The 20,851-nt window shown below is 41.1% G+C and overlaps 1 protein-coding gene across 4 annotated transcripts; it reads left to right on the top strand.

Moving 5' to 3' along the window:
- Window positions 1-255: 255 nt before the first annotated feature.
- LOC113013308 (carbohydrate sulfotransferase 11-like) lies at window positions 256-20,625 on the top strand. Of its 4 annotated transcripts, none has more exons than XM_026154116.1 (4): window positions 256-781; window positions 16,412-16,488; window positions 16,882-17,043; window positions 17,165-20,625. In XM_026154116.1, exons 1-4 carry the CDS (start codon window positions 688-690, stop codon window positions 17,843-17,845), a joined length of 1,014 nt encoding a protein of 337 aa, XP_026009901.1. In that variant the 5' UTR covers window positions 256-687; the 3' UTR covers window positions 17,846-20,625. The 4 variants fall into 4 exon arrangements, with proteins under 4 accessions (XP_026009901.1, XP_026009899.1, XP_026009900.1 ...); XM_026154114.1 differs by having other exon boundaries at window positions 16,879-17,043; XM_026154115.1 differs by having other exon boundaries at window positions 16,409-16,488.
- The last annotated feature ends 226 nt before the right edge of the window (window positions 20,626-20,851 follow it).

Genomic DNA, 20,851 nt, shown 5'->3' with positions numbered 1-20,851 from the left:
ACATTCTGCTAATTAAAAAAGTATATAAAGTTTAATGCGAATGTACTTTTTTCTGCCTGCCTTTTTTTTTTTTTACAACAGTGGGATGACACTTCTTCATTTTCATACAATACACAATACTGCGACAAGTATAACTACATTACATTAACTCAAAAAACCTCATCATGGCCAAATTGTCCTGTTGTCCCTGAATGCAGCATTGATGTGGGAGAGTACGCATGAGGAGAAGGGGGGTGTGACGTCATGGCAAGGGTACCCGGTCTCCAGTTTGGCGGAGGAGAAGTTTGTGTAGCTTCGACAAACTCTACACACCACAGGCGGGGGTAGCAAATAGAGCTAAGAAGAAACAGGACTGTTAATAACTTTTGGGGGGACTGTAATATCAACATGACATTATTTCCAATGTTATCTAAAGTGCCATTATAATTAATATTGTTGTTCTTGTTGTTTTTTTTTTTTAAGTAGCGACCAGAGCGAAGTGGATTTATATCCTTGACGTTACAATTAACGGGTTTTATTACTGCGCTGTTGTTTCTCTCTGGTTGGGCGTTTGCTTCCCGTAATTAATGAATAGGTCCATATCGCTTTCAAGTGTCTCGTATCTGCCATCGGGCGGTCTCGCATGAACTGCGTAGAGGCAGCGAAGAGGGGGGGTCGGAGGCTCCGTCAGCAGAGCCGGGCTTCAGGATGAAGATGCCTCGGGGAGGACGCCTGTTTCTGGCGACGTGCCTCGGCTCGCTGTTCGTTCTCGTGCTGTACTTTCAGAGCATCACTAAACCAGGTAAGCCCACACATATATATTCCACTCACTGGGGAAACAGTGAGTGGGGTACTATTTAACGAACATTTTTTTTAATGTATTTAGATACGGCAAATAAAACTGTGTTCGATATATTGTGTGGTTATCACAAGGAAGGAGAAAGCAGAGGGTCCGCACTTTATTGACGTTAGCTAAGCTAGCTCTTCTTCTCATTCGCTGTCGTGGAAAATATACGCTGGTGTAACGAGTGAAAGAAACTACAGATAATTAGGCACACACACTGGATTTAGGGTTTAGGGCAAGTGAATGACTAATTAATAGCGAGGAAAATACAAGTTATAAAGCTCTTCGTGCTTTTTGGTCTTGTGGTCTTGCTAGAGTCTGCATCCTTTGCAGTCAATTTTGCAAAACTGTGAAGTTTTAACGGTGGCATAATGAAGCGTGAATAAGCTCACATGGAAAAGGTGTAAGGGTTTGAAAGCCCTCTGCCTTTGGAGAGAGACACACACACACACACACACACACACGCACACACAATTATACATACATACATACACACACATATTCCTCCACCGTGACTCTACTCTCCTCCTTTTACCTCTACTCTCCTCTGTCTTTGTTTGCTGGGCAGCACAGAGAAAAAGGACTACAGACATCCAGGGTGAGGAGTAGGGGGGTGAAAGAGATGTCCAGATGATGGATTTGTGCCTTGCCATGCATACTGAAGTGAAGCAGCACATGCGCTTAGAGAAGAGGAAGAACAAATATTTAAATTGGTTTGTCAAGGAGAGAAAAAGCAGCAGAGCACAGAAACCAGACAAATCAGCTGTAAGCGATATTTTTGTGCAAGAGGATTTTCCATCAGTCGGTGTGGGGATTTTTTGTTTTTTGTTTTTGTTGAACAGTATCCAGGGTAACACTGCACGTATTAAGGAAATGGCAAAAGAAATAATCACATGCACCCCCTGAATATCAAAAAACACACACCTGAAACAAAAAACAAAAAAGCTTGAAATCACATTTTATGGCTTTCAGTAGCAGACACACAGACCACATGTTGCCAACTCCACAAGCAGCACACTAAAGCACTTTCATTGACCTCCCCCTTCCATCTACAGATTATATACCCTTACTGGTTGACCCATTGAGGCTTGGCTGCATTAGAACCCGCTAGTAGCAAATGAAAACCACATGAAAAGCAGGTTGCAGCCACAATAAAGAAGACTAATTAACTGGATGTCAGCAGAACATCTACTGAGCGTGAATTTAAAAACCGAGATCCAAGCGTTGTTTAATTTACCTTTTTCTGAAATGAAACAGGGCACAATCTTTAGCATCTTTAGATACTTTTCAGCCTACTCCCTTTAGATATTCATAAGGTATTGCATTTTTCCATAGTTCAGATCTGTGGTTCGATCCAGAACTCGTTCCATAAGCCCTGGTGTCACGAAGGATTTTGTGATGAGTAACCTTAAAGAACTGTTTTTCCTGCAGATGCTTAAGTAGAGAAAAAAATGGATTTAAGACCTGAAAACGTGATGATTAACACAAATGTTGCAGACAGTTAATGGGATTTCCATTGTGGCTTTGGTACAGTTACACTGACCATAAAGTCGTGTGTCATGGTGTCCTGGATCATCCCCGTGATTTCTGACAGATCAGTTAATAGTTTTATCTTTGTGCTGGTTTCCATTTCAGTTCCTTGTCTGTGTATAGTTGTTTTTTTGTTTCAGTATGTGCTTGGTCTCCCTTTCAGTGTACAGCGTATGCCTGTTAAAAATGAAGGTTAGTTCCCTATAGGGATTTTCCACTGGTACCTTCTCGGCTTGACATAAAGCAGCTCAACTCAACATTTTCCATTACTATCAAGTACCACCTAATGTGTGTGTGTGTACCACCTAATGTGTGTGTGTGTTGTTGTTATAGCAACATGGTCAAAATACCAGTGATGTCATTTGTATGTGACACGAATGCCAAAACAATGGAGGACGTCGAGGTGAAGGTACCTGCTGCTCATTGGTGGCGTTTTGTCAGACTTTGATTTTTGTGAAGGACATGCCCTCATCATCACTGACTTTAATCATTGATTGAGACTAGCTAATCAGTGGCACGCATTCTGTTGATGTCACATTTTCATATCTGCTCAGATCACTTGGATCCCCAGTTGAGCACTACTAACAAAGTGCCTGTTACCAGGTACTACCAGCTCATGGAGAATGCTTAAAAGTTGAGTCGCGTCGAGTTAAGCTGACCTCAGCCAACCCTTCTTTCCTTAGTCCCCCCCCCCCCCCCACCTTGTTACCTTGAATAAGTTTATCTGTGCCTTACTGTCCTTCTCAGTTGTGTAGGTGTTTAGTCTGCGTTAGGTTATCATCGTACTTCTTCTTTTTAAGTTTCTCTACTTGTGAATGTAGAGTTTTTTTGACAACGTCACGGTTACAAAAATCTGGACTTCAGATGTGTAGCAGCGGGTTGGGAAACAGCTTAAATATGTTAGCAGCTTTGCCCCGTAGTTAATTTGCCATGTTTCAAAGTTGTTCTGTTTTGTGACTCAATAATATGTATCGAAGAACAGATTTATTGGGAGTTCAACTGTGTGAAAATGTTGGATAATTGAGGTAAGACAGCAGAAGAAACACAAACAATTGTAAACAGCTAACAGAAAGCTAACTGAGTTTATCTGTACTGAAGCACAAAGTAACATACACCCAGTACTAGGGTTTAAAAGAATCAGTACTCATGTATTAATAGTAATTTGATACTAAAATGAATATTCAATTACGATATTAAATTGCAACCACTGCAGGCAGACTTGCACATGGCTTCTTTTTTCATTAACAGCTGAAGTAATTAACGTTCATGTACTGCAGGGGGAATTTAGAGAGGTAAAGCTTCCATTTTAGCAGGTTAAGCAAGCTTAACCTGGCCACACGTTAACATTAGCAGTTTATTAGCAATTACCTGTTAGCCACATTAGCCATCTGTTATCATTAAAGTAGGGGCTAGCAGTGTGTGAGTCGCAGATAGGATATTGAGCAGTGGCAGATACACTGGCCAGCCACTTGGCTGTTTGGGAGCAATAGAGTTCTGAGTGTGGAGAACTAATCCGAGCAAATAAAGAGTGAAATTGAGAATAGAGCAGTAGAATCGGATGGTTTCAGGTTTGAAGAGCAGAGTTGAGGATGTAAAGAGCTGAAAACTGAGGTTGAGCAGTGTGAACGCTGGATGCCGGGAGATGTGGACAAAATGATAAACTTTAACTCTTCTGTTTTTACAATAATTTCTTTGAATTTATTTATTATTTTGTTCAAGTTCAAGTTCAAGGTTCTTTATTTGTCACATGCATAGTTATACAAGTATAACACACAGTGAAATGTAGCCTTACACGCTCCTCGACATGTGCAAAAATTGGGGGGGGGTGTAGAGGAAGAACATTATATATATATATATATATATACACATACATATAGTATATACACTGGGTGAATGTGCAGTAGTAGCAGCAAGCAGGTGAATTCTGTACATTAATATGAATAGACATCTGACTATTTTACAGGATAGACAATATAAACATATTTAAAGTTAAAGGAATTGAAATGTACATTGTGCCTTGGTTTAGTGTCTGGAAGAGAGTCCTGTCTCAGTCAATTATAGATGATGTGAGCGGGCGGGTGTGTGTGTTTAGGGCACGGATGGCTTGGGGATAGAAGCTCCTCTTGAGTCTCTCTGTCCTTGCCCGGAAGATGCGGAACCTTCTACCAGATTGCAGAAGTTGGAACAGTTTGTTGCCAGGATGGGACGGGTCCTTCAGTATCTGCGCTGCTCTAGTCCGGCATCTCCTGGTGTAGGTGTCCTGAAGAGGGGGAGAGCAATCCTGCAGCAGCGTTCTGCTGTACGGATCACTCTCTGGAGAGCTTTTTGGTCCTTCACACAGCTGTTCCCAAACCACGATGTCATGTTCTGTGTGAGGATGCTCTCCACAGCGCCTGTATAGAAAATCCTGAGGATCTTTGGAGAGACCCTGAACTTCCTCAGTTGTCGTAGGTGATACAGGCGCTGCCTAGCCTTTTTGGTCTGGACCTGAATGTGGGCAGCCCATGTCAGGTCTGAGGAGATGTGGACACCAAGATACTTGAAGGACTGCACCCTCTCCACTGGAGCTCCATTGATGATGATGGGCTTGTAGTCTCTGTGCTGACCCCTTCTGAAGTCCACCACCAGCTCCTTGGTCTTGCTGATGTTCAGCTGGAGGTGGTTGTCCTGGCACCACGATGCCAGATTCTTCACTTCATCCATGTAGGCCGCCTCATCATTGTTGGAGATGGCACCCAACACCACTGTGTCGTCAGCAAACTTCACAATGGTGTTGGAGCCGTGGGTGGCCACACAGTCTGAAGTGTAGAGGGAGTAGAGCAGTGGCGAGAGGACACATCCCTGAGGTGCTCCTGTGTTGATGGTGATGCTGTTGGAGAAGCACCTGCCCACCCTCACCACCTGAGTTCTGCCAGTGAGGAAGTCCAACACCCATGCACACAGACGGCTGTTAAGTCCCAGATCCCTCAGCTTTGTGAACAGTCTGCAGGGCACTATTGTGTTAAACGCTGAACTGTAATCAATTGTAGCCAGCTATGACGTCAATTTTAAAATGCAGGTAGTGAGCGGTTCAGCCTTTTACAGTATGCGCTATGTTTTATTTATTTATTTTTTAAAGCTTCTTCGTTTTAACATTACTAATTCCATAATTAATCAAAGGTTCATTTGTAACTTGTCTATAATGCTCTTCTTCTCCAGTCAAAAAACCTATTTAGATGTGTTAATACATTTTACACTAGTGGTAGGCGGATCGATCCAAATATCGATTTTATAGACACCAAGTCGTCATCGGTATCGGATCGTTACTAGCCTGGTGAGATTGATTCTTTAAGTTCTGCTCTTATTTGCAATGCTGTGCTTTCGGCAAAGACGAAACAGCCTGGTCGCCGGACTCGCCGCTCCTGTGTCAGCGCAGGAGCGGCTGTGAGGAACCTTGGGGTCACTTTTATTAAAGTATTTGGGGTATTTGCTTCAGCTGTGTAAAATACAATGCAGGTGCTTTTCTTTGTCCAGGTTTTATTTGTTTGATGTTTGAAAGTTCCTGAAAAGATGCAGTTTGTCTGGCTGTTTGACATGTAACATTCTGCTGTGTGATACCTTGGAATGAATTCTTTTGCAGAAATAAATCAATAAATCACCAATAATAGAGCAAAAGTGGGATGTCAGTCAGGAAACAAACCACACAACCAACAAGGAGCTTCTGTATTTAGCCTCACTATTTTTGCGTTTTCCCTTCGTTTTTGGAGCAGCTGATAACAGCACAGCTCTGAAAACACTTGCAGGCATGCGTTTTAACGTGAGACAATATGCCATTGATTATTATATAGATTATAGTTTTTAGTTGTAATGGTATATGATAACGATAATGGTATATGATTATAGACTTTCAACTTGTTTTCAGCTGGTTCTAAACAAAATTCTGGACCATAGCCACAGGAAATGCATTTACACACCAGGAGCATTTAACACACATTTTGACGAGATACTTAGTCTTAGATATTCTTTCTTGTATTTGACATCTGGATGTCCCCATCTGATTGTGATATCAGTGACAACAATGTGATCGGGTAGTAGAGCAGGGCGATATCACCAAAAATATTTATCACGATATACATTTGAAAATTTGCGATGACGATATAACTGACGATATAATTGACACTAGACAAAATACTTTACAATCCACAACTTTATTAGTACAAAAAAACCCATCAATGTATTTTCACTTAAACAAGCAGCTGTTTTTTATGTGCATTAAAGTTATATAAAAATGTAACAGTGCAAATGTAAATTCCTTGCAGACAGTTTAACCAAAAGGCATTTCCAGTGGAAACTGGCCGACAAGACGCAGGAATAAGTGGCAGGATTTAAGAGTGTAATAACGGACTGAAACAGAAGATGGCAGGAAGAAGAAGAAGAAGCAGCTGTGTCCCAGAATTCATAGCGCGGCCCAGCGCAGTTTCCAACAATGGCGGCAGCTAGTTAGTTTTAATGTTACTCTTATTATTCTTTCTGGGTCACAAAATAAACGTTTAACATATTTTCAGGCGAGAATGTAGCTGTGTAAACCTCAAATATCTGCTCAGTTTATCAGGACACCACATATTTTCAAAAGCGCTCCGACGTTTTCGGAGACATCTGTTACCCACTAGCTCGTTAGCGAGCCGGGGGCTAGGCTCACTAGCGCCGTGAGAACACCGGACTCCCCGCAAATCGTTTTCAAACCCACCGCCGTCTTTCGCTACTCAGGTTAAATATATATGAGTCACTTAGATAACTTAAAATGTTATTGTTTGGCTTTTTTTTTTTAGTATTTTATTTGTTCCTGAGTAAATCAGTTTGTCTGAGATTAAAATTATAGTTTTTACACAGCTGAATAAACGTCAAGCAGACAGCTGATTATCAGAAGTGTGAGATGCTGCAGAATATACTCCAGTGTCCTGTTATATTTTAGATAGCAAGGAGTTTATTAAACTTCACCGAAACAATCTGCAAATTTCATTAAAATTTAATAAACTATCATCTTGTCTTTATTTTTAGTTAGCACAGACCTTAAACACTTAAAGCTGTAAGCTAAAGATAGTTATATAAGAGCAGATGCTGCTGGTGCAATAAGCTGTAGTTTTACGTCTAATGGATGATGATCTGATTAGTCGACTAATCGCAAAAATAATCGGTGACTAGTCGACTATCAAAATAATCGTTTGTGGCAGCCCTACTGCGCATGCATGTTTTACCCATATTCTATCGCAATATTTAATTTTCTTATTGTTGCCCAACATTATTCACCGGTATTACCGTGAACGGTATGATATGGCCCAGCCCCATCGGCTAGTGACAAGATGATCGGATGGAGCACAGCGGCACCCATCAGCAGCGGCGTGCCTAAATTAGCTGGGGAGTTGTCTTAGCCTGTAGGAAGCTAACAGCAAAGTTTCATTTTGGAGGAATTTCTCCCTGACTTGATCACCAGGTTCTGTTTGCTGAAGTGTTTAATTTAACCAAAAACTGAGATCAAATGAGTTCTGATAATGATGCTTGATCTTGATGGTCTCACTATTCTTATGTTGTTTGTTTGCAGGTTTTTAGTTTGCTTACATAACCTGTTGCCACCAACTTAACTAACATTGTTTCACTACATCTGTCTCTGTGAGGTCCCCTCCACATGTGGCATGTGTGAGAGGAGAGGTGAAATGAGGTGTACTCAGAACAAAGAAAAAAAACAAGATGAAAAAAGAAAATGAAAGTAAAAGGCAGCCAGTCTAACAGAGTTGCGAAAAGACTATTTGTAATATATTTGTTGTTGTCCTTTTGTCATTTATTATCTTATTAATAAATTCAAGTTCCAGAAATTGATGCTGTCGGATTTATTTGCTTTTCTAGTTTTATTAAGTTAGGAAATTAATTTTTAAGTCGAGTCTGATGCTGCCTTACACACAAAAGACTGATTCATTTATCACAGCAAAAGGCAGATACATTTGTTACCTTAAGCCAAGGTTATCATATCAAACCAAAGCTGGATCTGGATGGTGCCCTAATAAAACCAAGACTTACAAGTGACAGACTTCCTTGTGGGAGTAACCAGGTCTTAGCTGCAGTGGAAATCACTTCCAATAATAGTGTGACTGTTGGTGAAGGATTGGGTAATCAGTGTCAAACAGTGTGGACAGTTGTGTGTGGTTGGTGTTACTTCACTGTGGTGTTTTCGTCACATTAACAGCCTTTTGAATTCTGTAACACTTTGCCATCCCAGTACAAAAATAATACTTGATCTCTACAGCTGCATACAAGATTATTGTCAGGTCTGAGCGATATGGATAAAAGTCATCTTTTTTTTTTGTCATTTCAGTCAGTACTATACATTTGTATCATGATGAAGATTGAATCACTAAAATCACTACATCTGACAAACCTGAAGCTTCATTTTTGACTCCTAAGTGGGATTAGGAAAATATAAGGTGAATCTTGGTTTAAATATTTTCTATCAGAAGCTGAACATGATAAATGTACTATAACACTGGACAAGAAAATGTAAATAAATACCATGGGTACGTATAATGAACTAAAATCTAAATTCTGGCAAATTCTGGCAAAAACTTAAATTATTACAAAAACTGCCTGTGAACTGCTGTCAAACTGTTTTAAATTGTTGGGAAATAATCCCACAAATTAAAAAACATTGATAATTTTCTGCAGTATCCTCAGGACAATTTCCATAAGGTGAACATAAACCAAAGTGACATATTTGCTGAATTCTCCATGGGAGAATCTACTGAGGGCTCATGAAAGGCAGTATAGTCTCATTGAAGTGGGCGGTGACACTCATGCATGGGTCAGTTGTGTGACTTGTACATTATCTAAACACTCAAAGTCCTCATCAGGTTCCTTTTGATCCCCTGGGGTGTAATGTTCGATAACACTATGGCTAGAGTTTTCGTTCACATTCTCAGTTGTCATTTTGTCTTTTGTCTCGCTCACACTCCTGATGAACCAGTATGCAGCAGCCCAAACATTAGCACATTTGCTGCTGCCGACTGCTCCTCCAGTGCTCTGTCTTGTGTTTGTCAACCCAAAGACTTATTTCCAACTCTGTTCCAACCACATGACTCAAGAAAGTACAGTACAGTAGTCCCAGCAGCGACAGGAAGCATGGTGCATATAATTGTTGTGGTTCTATTGTCTGACTTCCTAAAACAACACCCTCGGTTGGGAGTTTAAGAAAGTAACACAAAGTCCTGTCCAGAGTGGTCTTATGAACTCATTTGCCCAAGTCATGTCATGTGTTACGCCATTAAATGCTCACTTAGTTAGGAATTTGACTGAAATGAGATTGTGATGTATATTACAAGAGGCTTAGTGTTGATGTTATGACTGACCCTTTGACATCAATGAATATATTGTGTGTCTAATTCTTGATCAGCAGTGAACTATGGTCAGGCAGTTTAGATTGACAACATACAGTGTCCATGCAGCCACTGCAGGGGGATACTTGGACAACCAGGTGATTAATGTGAAGGGACACAAAATTTAATATGATATAATTTTTAAAGAAAATAAGCAATATTTAAGATACTTACTCTAGATTGCATTGGGTTGGCCTCTAGTAAAACTGTTAGGAACCTTGGGGTCACTTTTAGAAACATCCTCTCTCAGAGTGATGCTTGTTCCTACATTCATTACTTTGCTATTGTTATCTGGTTGGTCTAAAAGTTTCTGAAAAAGCCTTCAGTTGATCCAGAATGGAGCAGTGAGAGTACAGACAGGGAGTAGAAAGAGATCATATATCTCATATTTCTTCTCTTCATTGACTCCCTGTTGAATCCAGAATTGAATTTGAATTACTTGTGCTAACATACACGGTCTGGAATATCACTCAGTGATCAATCTCACCAAGATCTGTTAGGCAGAGGAAGTCTATATTCATCATTCCACTTTAAAGTGTGAACAGTAAATTGGTTTGATTGGTTCCAGAAGCAACATTACCATTCCCACTTACATTTTACTGTTAGCTCTCCCCCAAAAGTCAAACAAAAAGATTTGTGACACTGTTGAAATTTCCCTGACGTAACCTGTTTCCACCCGGTCTTTTTGATCAAACACATCACTGTTTGTACAAGAATAGAATTGAATCTTTTGCCACTCGTTCTTCTTTCATGTGGCTGCTCTGACCCAGCTGAGCTGCCTCAGTATCACTATGCGAGTGTCCTTTGAGCATCTAAACATGTGTGTTGTCAAACCAGGAGCACATGTGTCACCTTTAAAAGTGCTTTGAACTGCTTCTGTGGCTGCGCTAATTTAAAAGGTTTTGTGCTCTTTCAGTTTGACACAGGAAACCATTTTCTTTCATCAGCATAAAATTTACAGTTTGGTCCAATTAAAAGATGCAAAGCATCATTTTGTGTGGCCAAGTCAGTCGTCCTGCCATAGTTAATATAGGGTTTTGATTTTTTGTCATGGGATTTGCTAGAATCATCATTTCTGAACATGAATATTTTCTCCGCTCACGGTGCTGTTTGCTCTGTGTTCACCCTCGCCGGTTTTATTCCACTTCATTTGCTGGACAGCTGTATGCAACTTTGCCTGCTGTAGGGTGGTAAAGCCTCTGTGTCTGTGTTCCCTAGCTATGGGAAACAATAGCAAACTGTCTGCTCAACAGTGATGTGCCCGTGGCATCTGAACAATATGAGCTGTTCTGATTTACGTTTTAAGTCTGGAGTGGACTGTTATAGCTGCCACCACACACAGGAAACTGAATTCACCGAATGCGAAAAAGCAAACTGTCAGCCATGACTGACAGAGTTTTGAAGGCTGTTTTGACAGCCATCATTGATGCCAAATCCTCTCTGGGTCTTGTGACAGTGATGGATTCCACATCAAAGCTCTAAACAGCATCATCAGGGCCCACTCTGTCATCTCACCCACCTAAACATATTGTAGACAACCACTGTAAACCTTTGTCATTAAACACATATACAGACACAATCTTTGCATATCTATTCATACATGTAGCTTAATCAAATAAACTAAGTACACTCTTCATTTGCATGTGTGCACACCGCCACTTATCACTAGCCACTGACACTGATAACAGTGCAGCTGCTGTGACGCAACAAGTGATGTCTTTAAGGTCTCCAACAGAGCCAACAGCTCATTAGAGAGCACATCACACCATGTGCTACACCTGTTGGCAGTTTGTGCTGTGTTAGTATTGTAATGTAAAAGGTGTTAATATGGTTAATAAGGCTAGTGTCTTAAGTACATAAAGATGAAGTTATTTATAGTCAGCTTAAACTGCATTGGTGCCATGTTTTTAGCTTTTTAGCGCTGATGTGTTTGTAACATTTAGATCTGTGTAAGAGACCGGAGTGCACTGGTCACATTGCAGAGGTTCACACAGGATTGGATTCTGTTTGTGGCAGCAGTGCGTGTACCCAAACCTTAAATTATGTTTTTTATGAACTGTTCGAGTTCATAAAAAACACAATTTGCATCAGGAGACAGAAAATTAGTTCAAACTGGAGCTGTACTGAAGTATGCCTGACTTTATCTGACATGTTTTACACAACTGTGCTACTCTGTAATTATGAATCAGACGTGTTCAGCTTCTTCTTGTGTAAGAATACTGACAAAGCCGAGCTGACGGTTGCTGGAGTTGGATGTCGAACGATGTGAGGTTTCACTGAAATTACTGGAACGTAAAAAAGACTTTTGAATGAACCGTGCTGAAACGCAGATGGGCAGAGGTGTAGAAACAATAAAGGCAGATGCATCGACAGACTGTTAGCTGCAGTGATGTCTCAGATAGATCAGTTCATTACATGCTACATGTTGTTTCAGAGAAGATAAATTTCAAGCGAACCTCAAGTCTGACATCAGATTTTTCAGGTTTTTTAGGTGAAAAAGGATGTGATGACTTACAGGAACTGGTTAGTCAGTGCATCTGCTGAATGTTTGTAAGAGGTGTGCAAGTAAAAGTAAGAAGAATAAGAGTAAAATGGAAAGCGGCTGCCAGCTCGCTAGTGTCACTTAGTGTAAAACTACCAGATCTAGTTTGTGTAATCACCAACATCTGCAGTCTGTAGCACATGAATGTTGTGACACCGTGAATCGGACTCTGCCTGGTGACACGTTAGTCTTGATAATGCTGTAGTCTTTCCTGCCTTTGTCAGCTGCTGGTGAGCCAGACTTTTATTTACTTCACATAAAATACATTACATTTCCTCTTTCTTACAGCTCATGGAAACTAATAAAGATAGGCCTTCTTTTGAAGTGCAATTAAGCTGAATTATACACCCATGCAGTACAAGTGATGCAGCATAATTTTCTGTGCCTTGTATGCATTATGATCATAGAGGTGAAGAGGTTTCCAAAAGAGGAAGCAGCTTCTTTGCCAGTAAAGCAGGGTTGTGATTTGCCTTTGTAGAGTGGGGACAAAACTGCCATTATTCCAAGTCCCACAAGGGCTTTTTGCATGTAATGAGACTGGGGCCTCTTCTGCTCCTCTTCAGCTATGGGTATGTTGTCACTTCCTGATATGAGAGGAAGTGGTGGTTTTCTGGTGGAGTGTGATAGAACACTCTACACACACATACACATAAAAAAAGAAAAAAAGAAACTAAGCTTCACAATGATCAGAGCATAGTAACCACAGATGTATTCGTGGTCATGTGATGTATTATAAAATATCAAAAAAGTTGGCCTGATAGAGGAATTCGTGATTGAACAATTTAGAGCGGACCGTATACACCCATATTTAGAAGTTATGCAAGTAAAGTGTGTGTCATGTTGACTACAAACTTGACTTAGATATTGCAACTGTGCTTATCAGCTGCAAACCACAAAAACAAACTAATGTATTGAGGGAAATGATATTTTTTGGCTGCACAGATAGCAGTGACCGGGGTTTATCTGTTCACATCAATTTGGCAGTCAGTGAATATTAAGAGTCTGTCTTAATAATAGAAAAAGAATAAAGAAACAAATGCGTCCTTGGCACAAAGAGGAAATAAATAACAGCCCGAGTCCTGTGTTTGACAGGCTGGTGAATAGATTTCTGGGATCCACAATGATTTATACAACATGTCACGATTATCCATCGAGTAGCTCTTTAAACATTACACACTGACTGACTGACTCACAGCCTGTAGTCCAGCTAAAAGTTTTATAATTTGATATTCAAATATCTGACATTTCCAGTTCTGCCATGATAGTGATACCTTGACTGTGGATATCTGCTAAGTGTGTTTTTCTGAGTAGATATGTGAGCAGTGATCTAATACTAGTGTTAAACTATAATAGCTATGCTCCTTGCTCTGAGACCAGTAATCATTCAGGTGTGTGTAAGGCAGCGTCAGAGTCCACTGAATGTTGATTGCCTAGCATTTTTAAATAAATACAAAATTATTATAAAAAGGTGATCTAAAAAAGGTGATATAAAAGGTCATGTGTGTTTTATTAAAATAATAAAACACATATTAACATTATTTAACTGAGTTATTTGCTGTTGTCTCACTTCAGCACAGTGTGAAGTGGGTTTTTAGTTTCCACATCCACGAGTCCACTTGGGCTTGTGTGATATAAATTTCATCATCAGACAGTGACTGTGTCTGTGTCAGCAACAGAGTGTAGGCTTGAGAGTGCCTATTGCATACTACTGCCATTTATGGCCATGCTAGTTTCCCCTTTCCCTGCTTTCAGTCTCACTGAGTGCATCTCCTCAGACACTTGTGTCATGTATTGAGTGGAGCTGATGATCCAGTTGTTGACATTGGATTGTGGCCTATATTTGCCATTTCCTGAGCTTTCCTCGTGACTTTGGCATGGATAGAAAACCCAAACATTTCATGTCCATGTAGCGTTTATGCTCAAAACAGACAGTAAACTATTAACAAACCCTCCACAAGTGTCTCTTGACCTACTTTCCAGCTTCCTGAGGAAGTGTCCTGGGTTTGCTGAAGGCTTATCTCCTTAATAATCGTGGACCTGTGCTGTAGACTGAGGGCTCACATGCCTTATGTATTTTAATTATAAATCTCTCGAAGTTGCTGTCTTATTTTAAAGCCTTAGTGTTTCACATCTACAGGATGCCACTTTGCAGTTAGTGTGACTTTTAGCCTGAGTGCTGACAAAAAACATCTTTACTGGTTTAGACAAAATCATATCAGAAATGACATGTTCTTTCTTTTGGCCTGGTGTGGATTTTCGTTATGTATCCAGTGAGTCCAGGAAGACTTGATGTCTATCTGTGCGTGTTGCTGATGATGTGGCACAGATTACCCAGAGGAAGTGGAGGATTTTGATGGTTCATGTGAGCTCACGCAGAGAGGCTGTGGCCCAGGCAGAGGTTGTGTCTCCACAGCCTCTGCCTGCCTTGAGCTGAGATACGCCGTCTTCTTGTTGTGTGAGTGCACATTACACATTTGCTCTGTCACCATTTGTTCTCCTTTTTGTGTTTGCTTCTTCCTCAAAATGGAAGGAAGCAGTTATGATTTACAGCTTCGTGTCAATCTGGAACATGTGACAGTGTTTTTGTCAGACCAGAATGCACAGCTGATGGGTTTTTAAACATTTCAGAACAGCAGGGGTTCAATTTTATTTGTTTGATGTAGTTCAGTAGAAAAGAAGAGACACAGTAGGAGGGAAATGGCCTCCGTCTCCATCTGGATTCCATACTTACAGCCTAGCCATTCACCTTGCTGGTTAATATTCTTTCCATATGATGGTATGGAGACACCCCTCCCCCCAAAATGCTAAACTGCATAAAGCACACTTCCCACATCTACTTACCTCTGTCTTACTCTGGCGTTGTGCCTGATATAAAGCAGCCCTCTGCATCATTTAGCCATATGTGCAAAACAAATTTCTGTTCTCACTTTAGTGCCATTAGCTGCAGACCTAAACACTAACACTGTGTTTGCAGGGAGGGGGGGTGGAGGGTGGCATAGAGGAATGGAAGAAGAAGACAGATGTGTTTACAGAGGCTGAAGAAGGAGGAAGGGCACAAGTATCTAGACTCTCGCAGATCGTCCAGGTCAGCCTAACACCATTCGCGTCCACAGCTAACTGTTGTGTGTGTTTGTGAGCAGGTAAAGGTCTTCTTAAAGCAAAGAGAGGCTAAAAGAGATGTGTTAATAATGTAGGTGTTGGAGTTTTATAGAATCTACAGTATAAATGAATGGTGGGAGATCACATCATGACTGAACGGGACCAGCAGATGGGTGGAAAGTTGGCTCTGTCCGTAACTCCATTTGGACATCTTTACAGCGAAATTTAAACTTGTGCAAATATATGAGATGCTGTTTCTCATTAGTCACCTACATGCAGACTGAATTTTGAAAAAATAACAGTGAAGTGGTTACACTTAAATCAGTGGTTGTGGATATATGACACACCATGCAGCAGACTTGCTGCAGAACAACTCTGATCCATCAGAATGAATGCAGGACCTCTGGAGGTGTCCTGTGGTGCAGAGCGGGTCCTGTGGTTTATGGGGCAGGACCTTCATGGATTGGGTTTGTTCCAGTGCATTTATCAGAGCGGTGTATGGTGAGTTTGGAGTTTATAATCAAAGGCTTTGGCATTTTTTCTAGGCTTCATTGCTTATTTGGACAATTTTTGTTGCGTGGTGGAGCTAGGGGAGACCACAGCCTTGGGGAGTGTTAAGCAACATTAATGCACTTTTCAGTACTCATAGCCGTTAATGCTTTGAAGCGCTCACTGCTTTGTTCTCCTTTGTGACTCTGCAGAGGCAGAAATGAACGTCCTCCATTAAAATTCAGTCAGGAAATACTTTACTCAGATCACCCAAACGAGAGCTTTCACAGGTTGTTTCCACATACACTTCTACACAGTCATTCTTTGTTTTGCACCCAAATGAGTTTCCCCAATGCTGAATATTATTTAGTGCAGGTTTAAGGCACCACTGAATTACTGTCACTTTTCAGACCTGGGAGCAGAGACACTCTGGAGTATGTGATCAGCGAGATGATCAGTTTTGTCCACTTCACGTCTCAGAGGTTTCAGTGTCCATTTTAGTAAAACATGTTTGTTGTTTAAAAGCAGAAGCTGGTTTGAAGGCTGTCACCAGACCAGGGAAAAGCAGGACAAGTCCGCTGCAGACACTTTATAATGGAGACCAGGTGAGAACAATGGCACATATTGTCCCACCACACACACAATCGCACACACATAGTGTGACTTGAGGGCTACAGCTAGTAGGTAGCAAGTTTCACTTTCACTGTACAGACTGTACCAACTGCAACATCTAAAGCTCAGTACTTAACACACTGTAGTATTAAACATAATGCAAAATGAACACTTAGGCTCAGGCTTCCAGTCTCTGACGAGATGCTGCATTTAGTTAAATCACTTTAAATTTGTATCAAGCTGCTTATTAACATTCAAACATTCAAAAATCCTTGAAGGAGTTAAACTCTGTACTGACAGCTGGCCTTCAGCAGTTTTTAAAAGGCTTTTGTTGAAAGTTGTTTGTGCCTCTTTTTCTCTCTCTGCATCGTCCTCATCACAAGCAGCTGGAGCTGTTGGCAGCTCACAAGTCCCTCCAAGGCCGCAGGGAGCTGCTGGAGCAGGCATGTCTGAGCCACACGAGGAAGCGCCGCGTGCTCTCGCCCGAGGATCTCAAACACCTCATTGTTGACGACATGCATGGCCTTATTTACTGCTATGTACCCAAGGTTGGTAAGCACGTACAGATGAAATGAAAGAGGTTTGAGAGAATGTGAGCGGATTGGATGATGATAGAGGGAGACAGGTGCATGTTTTTATTTCACAGGTGTTTCCTTTTCTGACTTGCAGGTAGCCTGCACTAACTGGAAGCGTGTCCTCATGGTCCTCACCAGCGACGGCCGCTACACCGACCCCCTCGCCATCCCCGCTAATGAGGCCCACGTCGCAGGTAACCTCCGCACGCTTTCGGAGTTCTCGGTCGCGGAGATCAACCAGCGCCTTCGCAGCTACCTCAAGTTCATCTTTGTGCGGGAGCCCTTTGAGCGGCTGGTGTCAGCCTACAGAAACAAATTCACGCGCAGGTACAACACTGCCTTCCACAAACGCTACGGAACTAAAATCATCCGCCGGCACAGGCCCAACGCCAAGCCGGAAGCCCTCGAGAAAGGAGATGATGTGACTTTCCCTGAGTTTGTCCAGTATCTTGTGGACCCTCGGACGCAACGGGAGGAACCTTTCAACGAGCACTGGGAGCGGGTGCACTCCCTCTGCCACCCCTGCCTGATCCACTACGACGTGGTGGGGAAATACGAGACTCTGGAGCCCGATGCTCAGGCCGTGCTCAGATTGGCCGGAGTGGAGGGGATGCTTCAATTTCCAACGTCCGGCAAGACGACCAGGACAGACGGCCACATGGCGGGGCGTTACTTTAAGCACATCAGTCCTTTCTTTCAGAAAAAACTGTTCAATCTGTATCGCATGGACTTCATGCTCTTCAACTACTCCACACCAGAGTATCTCAGGACTTGATGAGCATCACTTGTCCTTTCAGGCACTTTTGTGTCGCTCCCTGCCTCGGAGTGGTCCACCACAAGCAGAGACTTGACACTGGGACTCTCCAAGGAAAACAGTTAACGGCTGTGGAGAGTGACTGGATTTTCTGGTTTCAGTAAGTGAAACTAAAAACTGCCTAAGAAGACAGATGGTGTGTGTGCTGTGATCTACTGAGTGAGGATGGAGTTTGTCTTTAGCACAGCAGACTGCAGGTGACACATCATCTCTTTACAAACAGATCCTTTTTGTGTTTGTTGCAATTTCTTGCCAAAGTTTTGCTTCATCAAAATTAGCAAGCCTTGCTTTGACTTTAGTTTGAGTGTTGTAGAGCTGGTGAAATGTGCCTCATCAGCATTTTTCTGCAGCTCTCGCTACAGATTTCTTTTCTTTGTTTTTGCATCTTCTGAGAGGTAGTGAGCCAGAAATGAAACTTGAGAAGAGCAGGTTCTCTTCTCACAGGTAAATGTGCTGACTGTGAAACTGAGCACAGTGTTGCCGTCTCTTAGGAAGGCTTTTATTTATGTCAGTATTTATTGTTTTGGAGAGCAAGGATGTCGGGCTCATTTTTTTTTTCCCAGAGGAAATGATTTTCTTTTCTTAAAGAACAAAAAGCTTTTCCCTTTCAGAGTCAATATCTTTTTGCCATGTCAGCTTTTGCATATTAACCGATGCTATACCAGGAAACCGTCAGAGCGTACCACATCAGCCTCCTGCTTTAAAACTGCACAAATCTCGCAGCTCTCGTTCACACCGGCTCCCACAGATCCCAGAGTGATTTCCAGTCGTAGACGCTCCCTCATTCCAGTAAAAGTGTGTTGCCGTCCCTCATCTATCATGTGCCTGTATTTAGCTCTGAGCAGGTAGGCTGAACAAACAACCACATAGCTGTGGTCAGGGCTGCGTCCAGCCCAGGACTAGCCCTGGTCAGAGCTCCCCTTGTTGGGCTGTAGGCAAGCACACCAAGGTTTAATCCAACTACGGTCACCGAACAGGCCTCGTTCAGTAAATATGATCAATACACTGTTTGACCTTCATTAACTCTTTGAAGACAAAATATGCATTTAAGATGGACTTGAAATATTTGCCAAAGATAAAAATAACTTGTTTAAAATTCATATTACCTCAGATATTTCCTTGCAAGCACTATAAGTGAGAGACAGTTTGTATACCCATACATATCTTTTTATATCCCAGCGTCCACTTAAATTATAGGAAGATTAGATTATGCTTTAAAAATAACTCCCAAAGGCATTTCAAGGTGCCTTTAACCAACAATAATTGGGCACAAGATAAGAGATTTGGATCTCTCTTAGACGAATAAACTGAAATCAAACCAAACAGTGCTTTGATTCCTTACAATAATCTGAATATCTCAGTGCTACAGTTTATCAAGATTAAGAGCTGGGATTACTTAGTCTTTGTAGATATTTGAGACATGATCTCAAAACAACAGATGCGAACGTTTCCATAAAAAACACACCCACAGTTTGCTCAGTGTACACTGAAGCTTTGGCTGTTTATTCTTATCTGCACATCCTTCTGTTTCTTTTATAAAGTATGTTTAATTTAGTCAGACACGTGCCAACCTTTATTATTTTCCTGTAATTACGCTTTGAAAAGTGCAATATTAGTACGTGTTAAAAGTTGTCTTTATTCAAGCCTTAATTTTGTGCCATATTTTATTTTTCTATTCCAGCCATGGATTACAGGGTGTTCCTTTCCAATGCTTTCCTGCATAGCAGTTTGTAATTTAAGTCGTAATTTGTAAGAAGCTGCAACTTGGCAAAACCTGATTACACACTTTATTTTTTTCTTCTGTTTTATGATCTACTGCACAAAATGTATGTTTCACCTTTTAATTTAGAATCTGCTAAGTTTTCATCTCAGATGCCCTGACGCTGCTGTGTGGGACACAGCTAGCCAAAGAAAACCATTTTCTGTAGAAATGTTCTTTGAGTCAGATCTTTGTCATGGTGAGTCATTGTGAAACGGCAAACAGAGCACAATCTGAAAGAATCTCTCATGCACTTGTGACACCAAGCTGTGAATCTGATAACTGAAGTGCACTTGCTGATGTGATAGTGAATGACTGGTTACCTTGAAGTTTTAAAAAAAATATAAACCCACAATGACAGCGCTGTGTGTGTCTGCTTTATTATTATGACAGTTGTCCTATAGTTGAACGCCATTTGAACACAGCTGTGCAGAAACTATATTTTGTGTGGTTTTTTTGCAACTCGTGCAAAAATCACTGTTCGTGCATTCTTTACACTTTCAGCAGTAGGAATAGTAAAACTGCCCCAAACTTTAAAAACCATACACATGCTGGAGTAGCAGGACTTTTTTTTTTTTTTCTTATTTGTATGATAATGCCACAGACAATCGGAAATTAGTCTGTTAGTTTTTTATTAAAATAGAACTGTTCATAGCCACAAAGTCACATTAACACTCACCAACAATTTTGCTTTAATCTCCAGACACATAAGACAGCACAGTGTAGGTATGGAAGCTTGAAGAACTGAACACAGCAAGATTAGAAAATAAAGGCGCTTTAAAAAGGCCCTAACGTCATAACGTGGCAGTGTCAACACTGAAGTACAGTACAAGCTCTGACAAAGGTAAAGGAAAAGACAAAGAACTGTTGCAACATTTAAATACAGATTGAGATGCTTGTAGATGAGATTTTAGTTACAACATGGTTGACATTTTTGCTTTCAAGGCAACTTCAGACTACTAATAAAACACAGTGCAAGTTTGCAGTCAGATGTTTTTGTTCCAGTTGCACTCCATACTGTCCAATAGGGCTGGATGATACACTAAAAAAGAAATGAATAAAATACAGGTTTGCTTTCTTGCAAAAAGCTAGATGCAAAGACTGACCACTCTCAATTAAAAGCCATTTAGCAGTGAGCTAAGTTGAGCTAATAGCTAGCAGGTATATTATATTAGCAGTTAATGTTCGTTTTCATTGTTTATAACTTG

This window comes from Astatotilapia calliptera, chromosome 20 (genome assembly GCF_900246225.1).
Source record: "Astatotilapia calliptera chromosome 20, fAstCal1.2, whole genome shotgun sequence".
Lineage (NCBI taxonomy): Eukaryota > Metazoa > Chordata > Actinopteri > Cichliformes > Cichlidae > Astatotilapia > Astatotilapia calliptera.
Note: the sequence above shows the minus strand (reverse complement) of the source record. Positions and strands in the feature narration are given on the sequence as shown.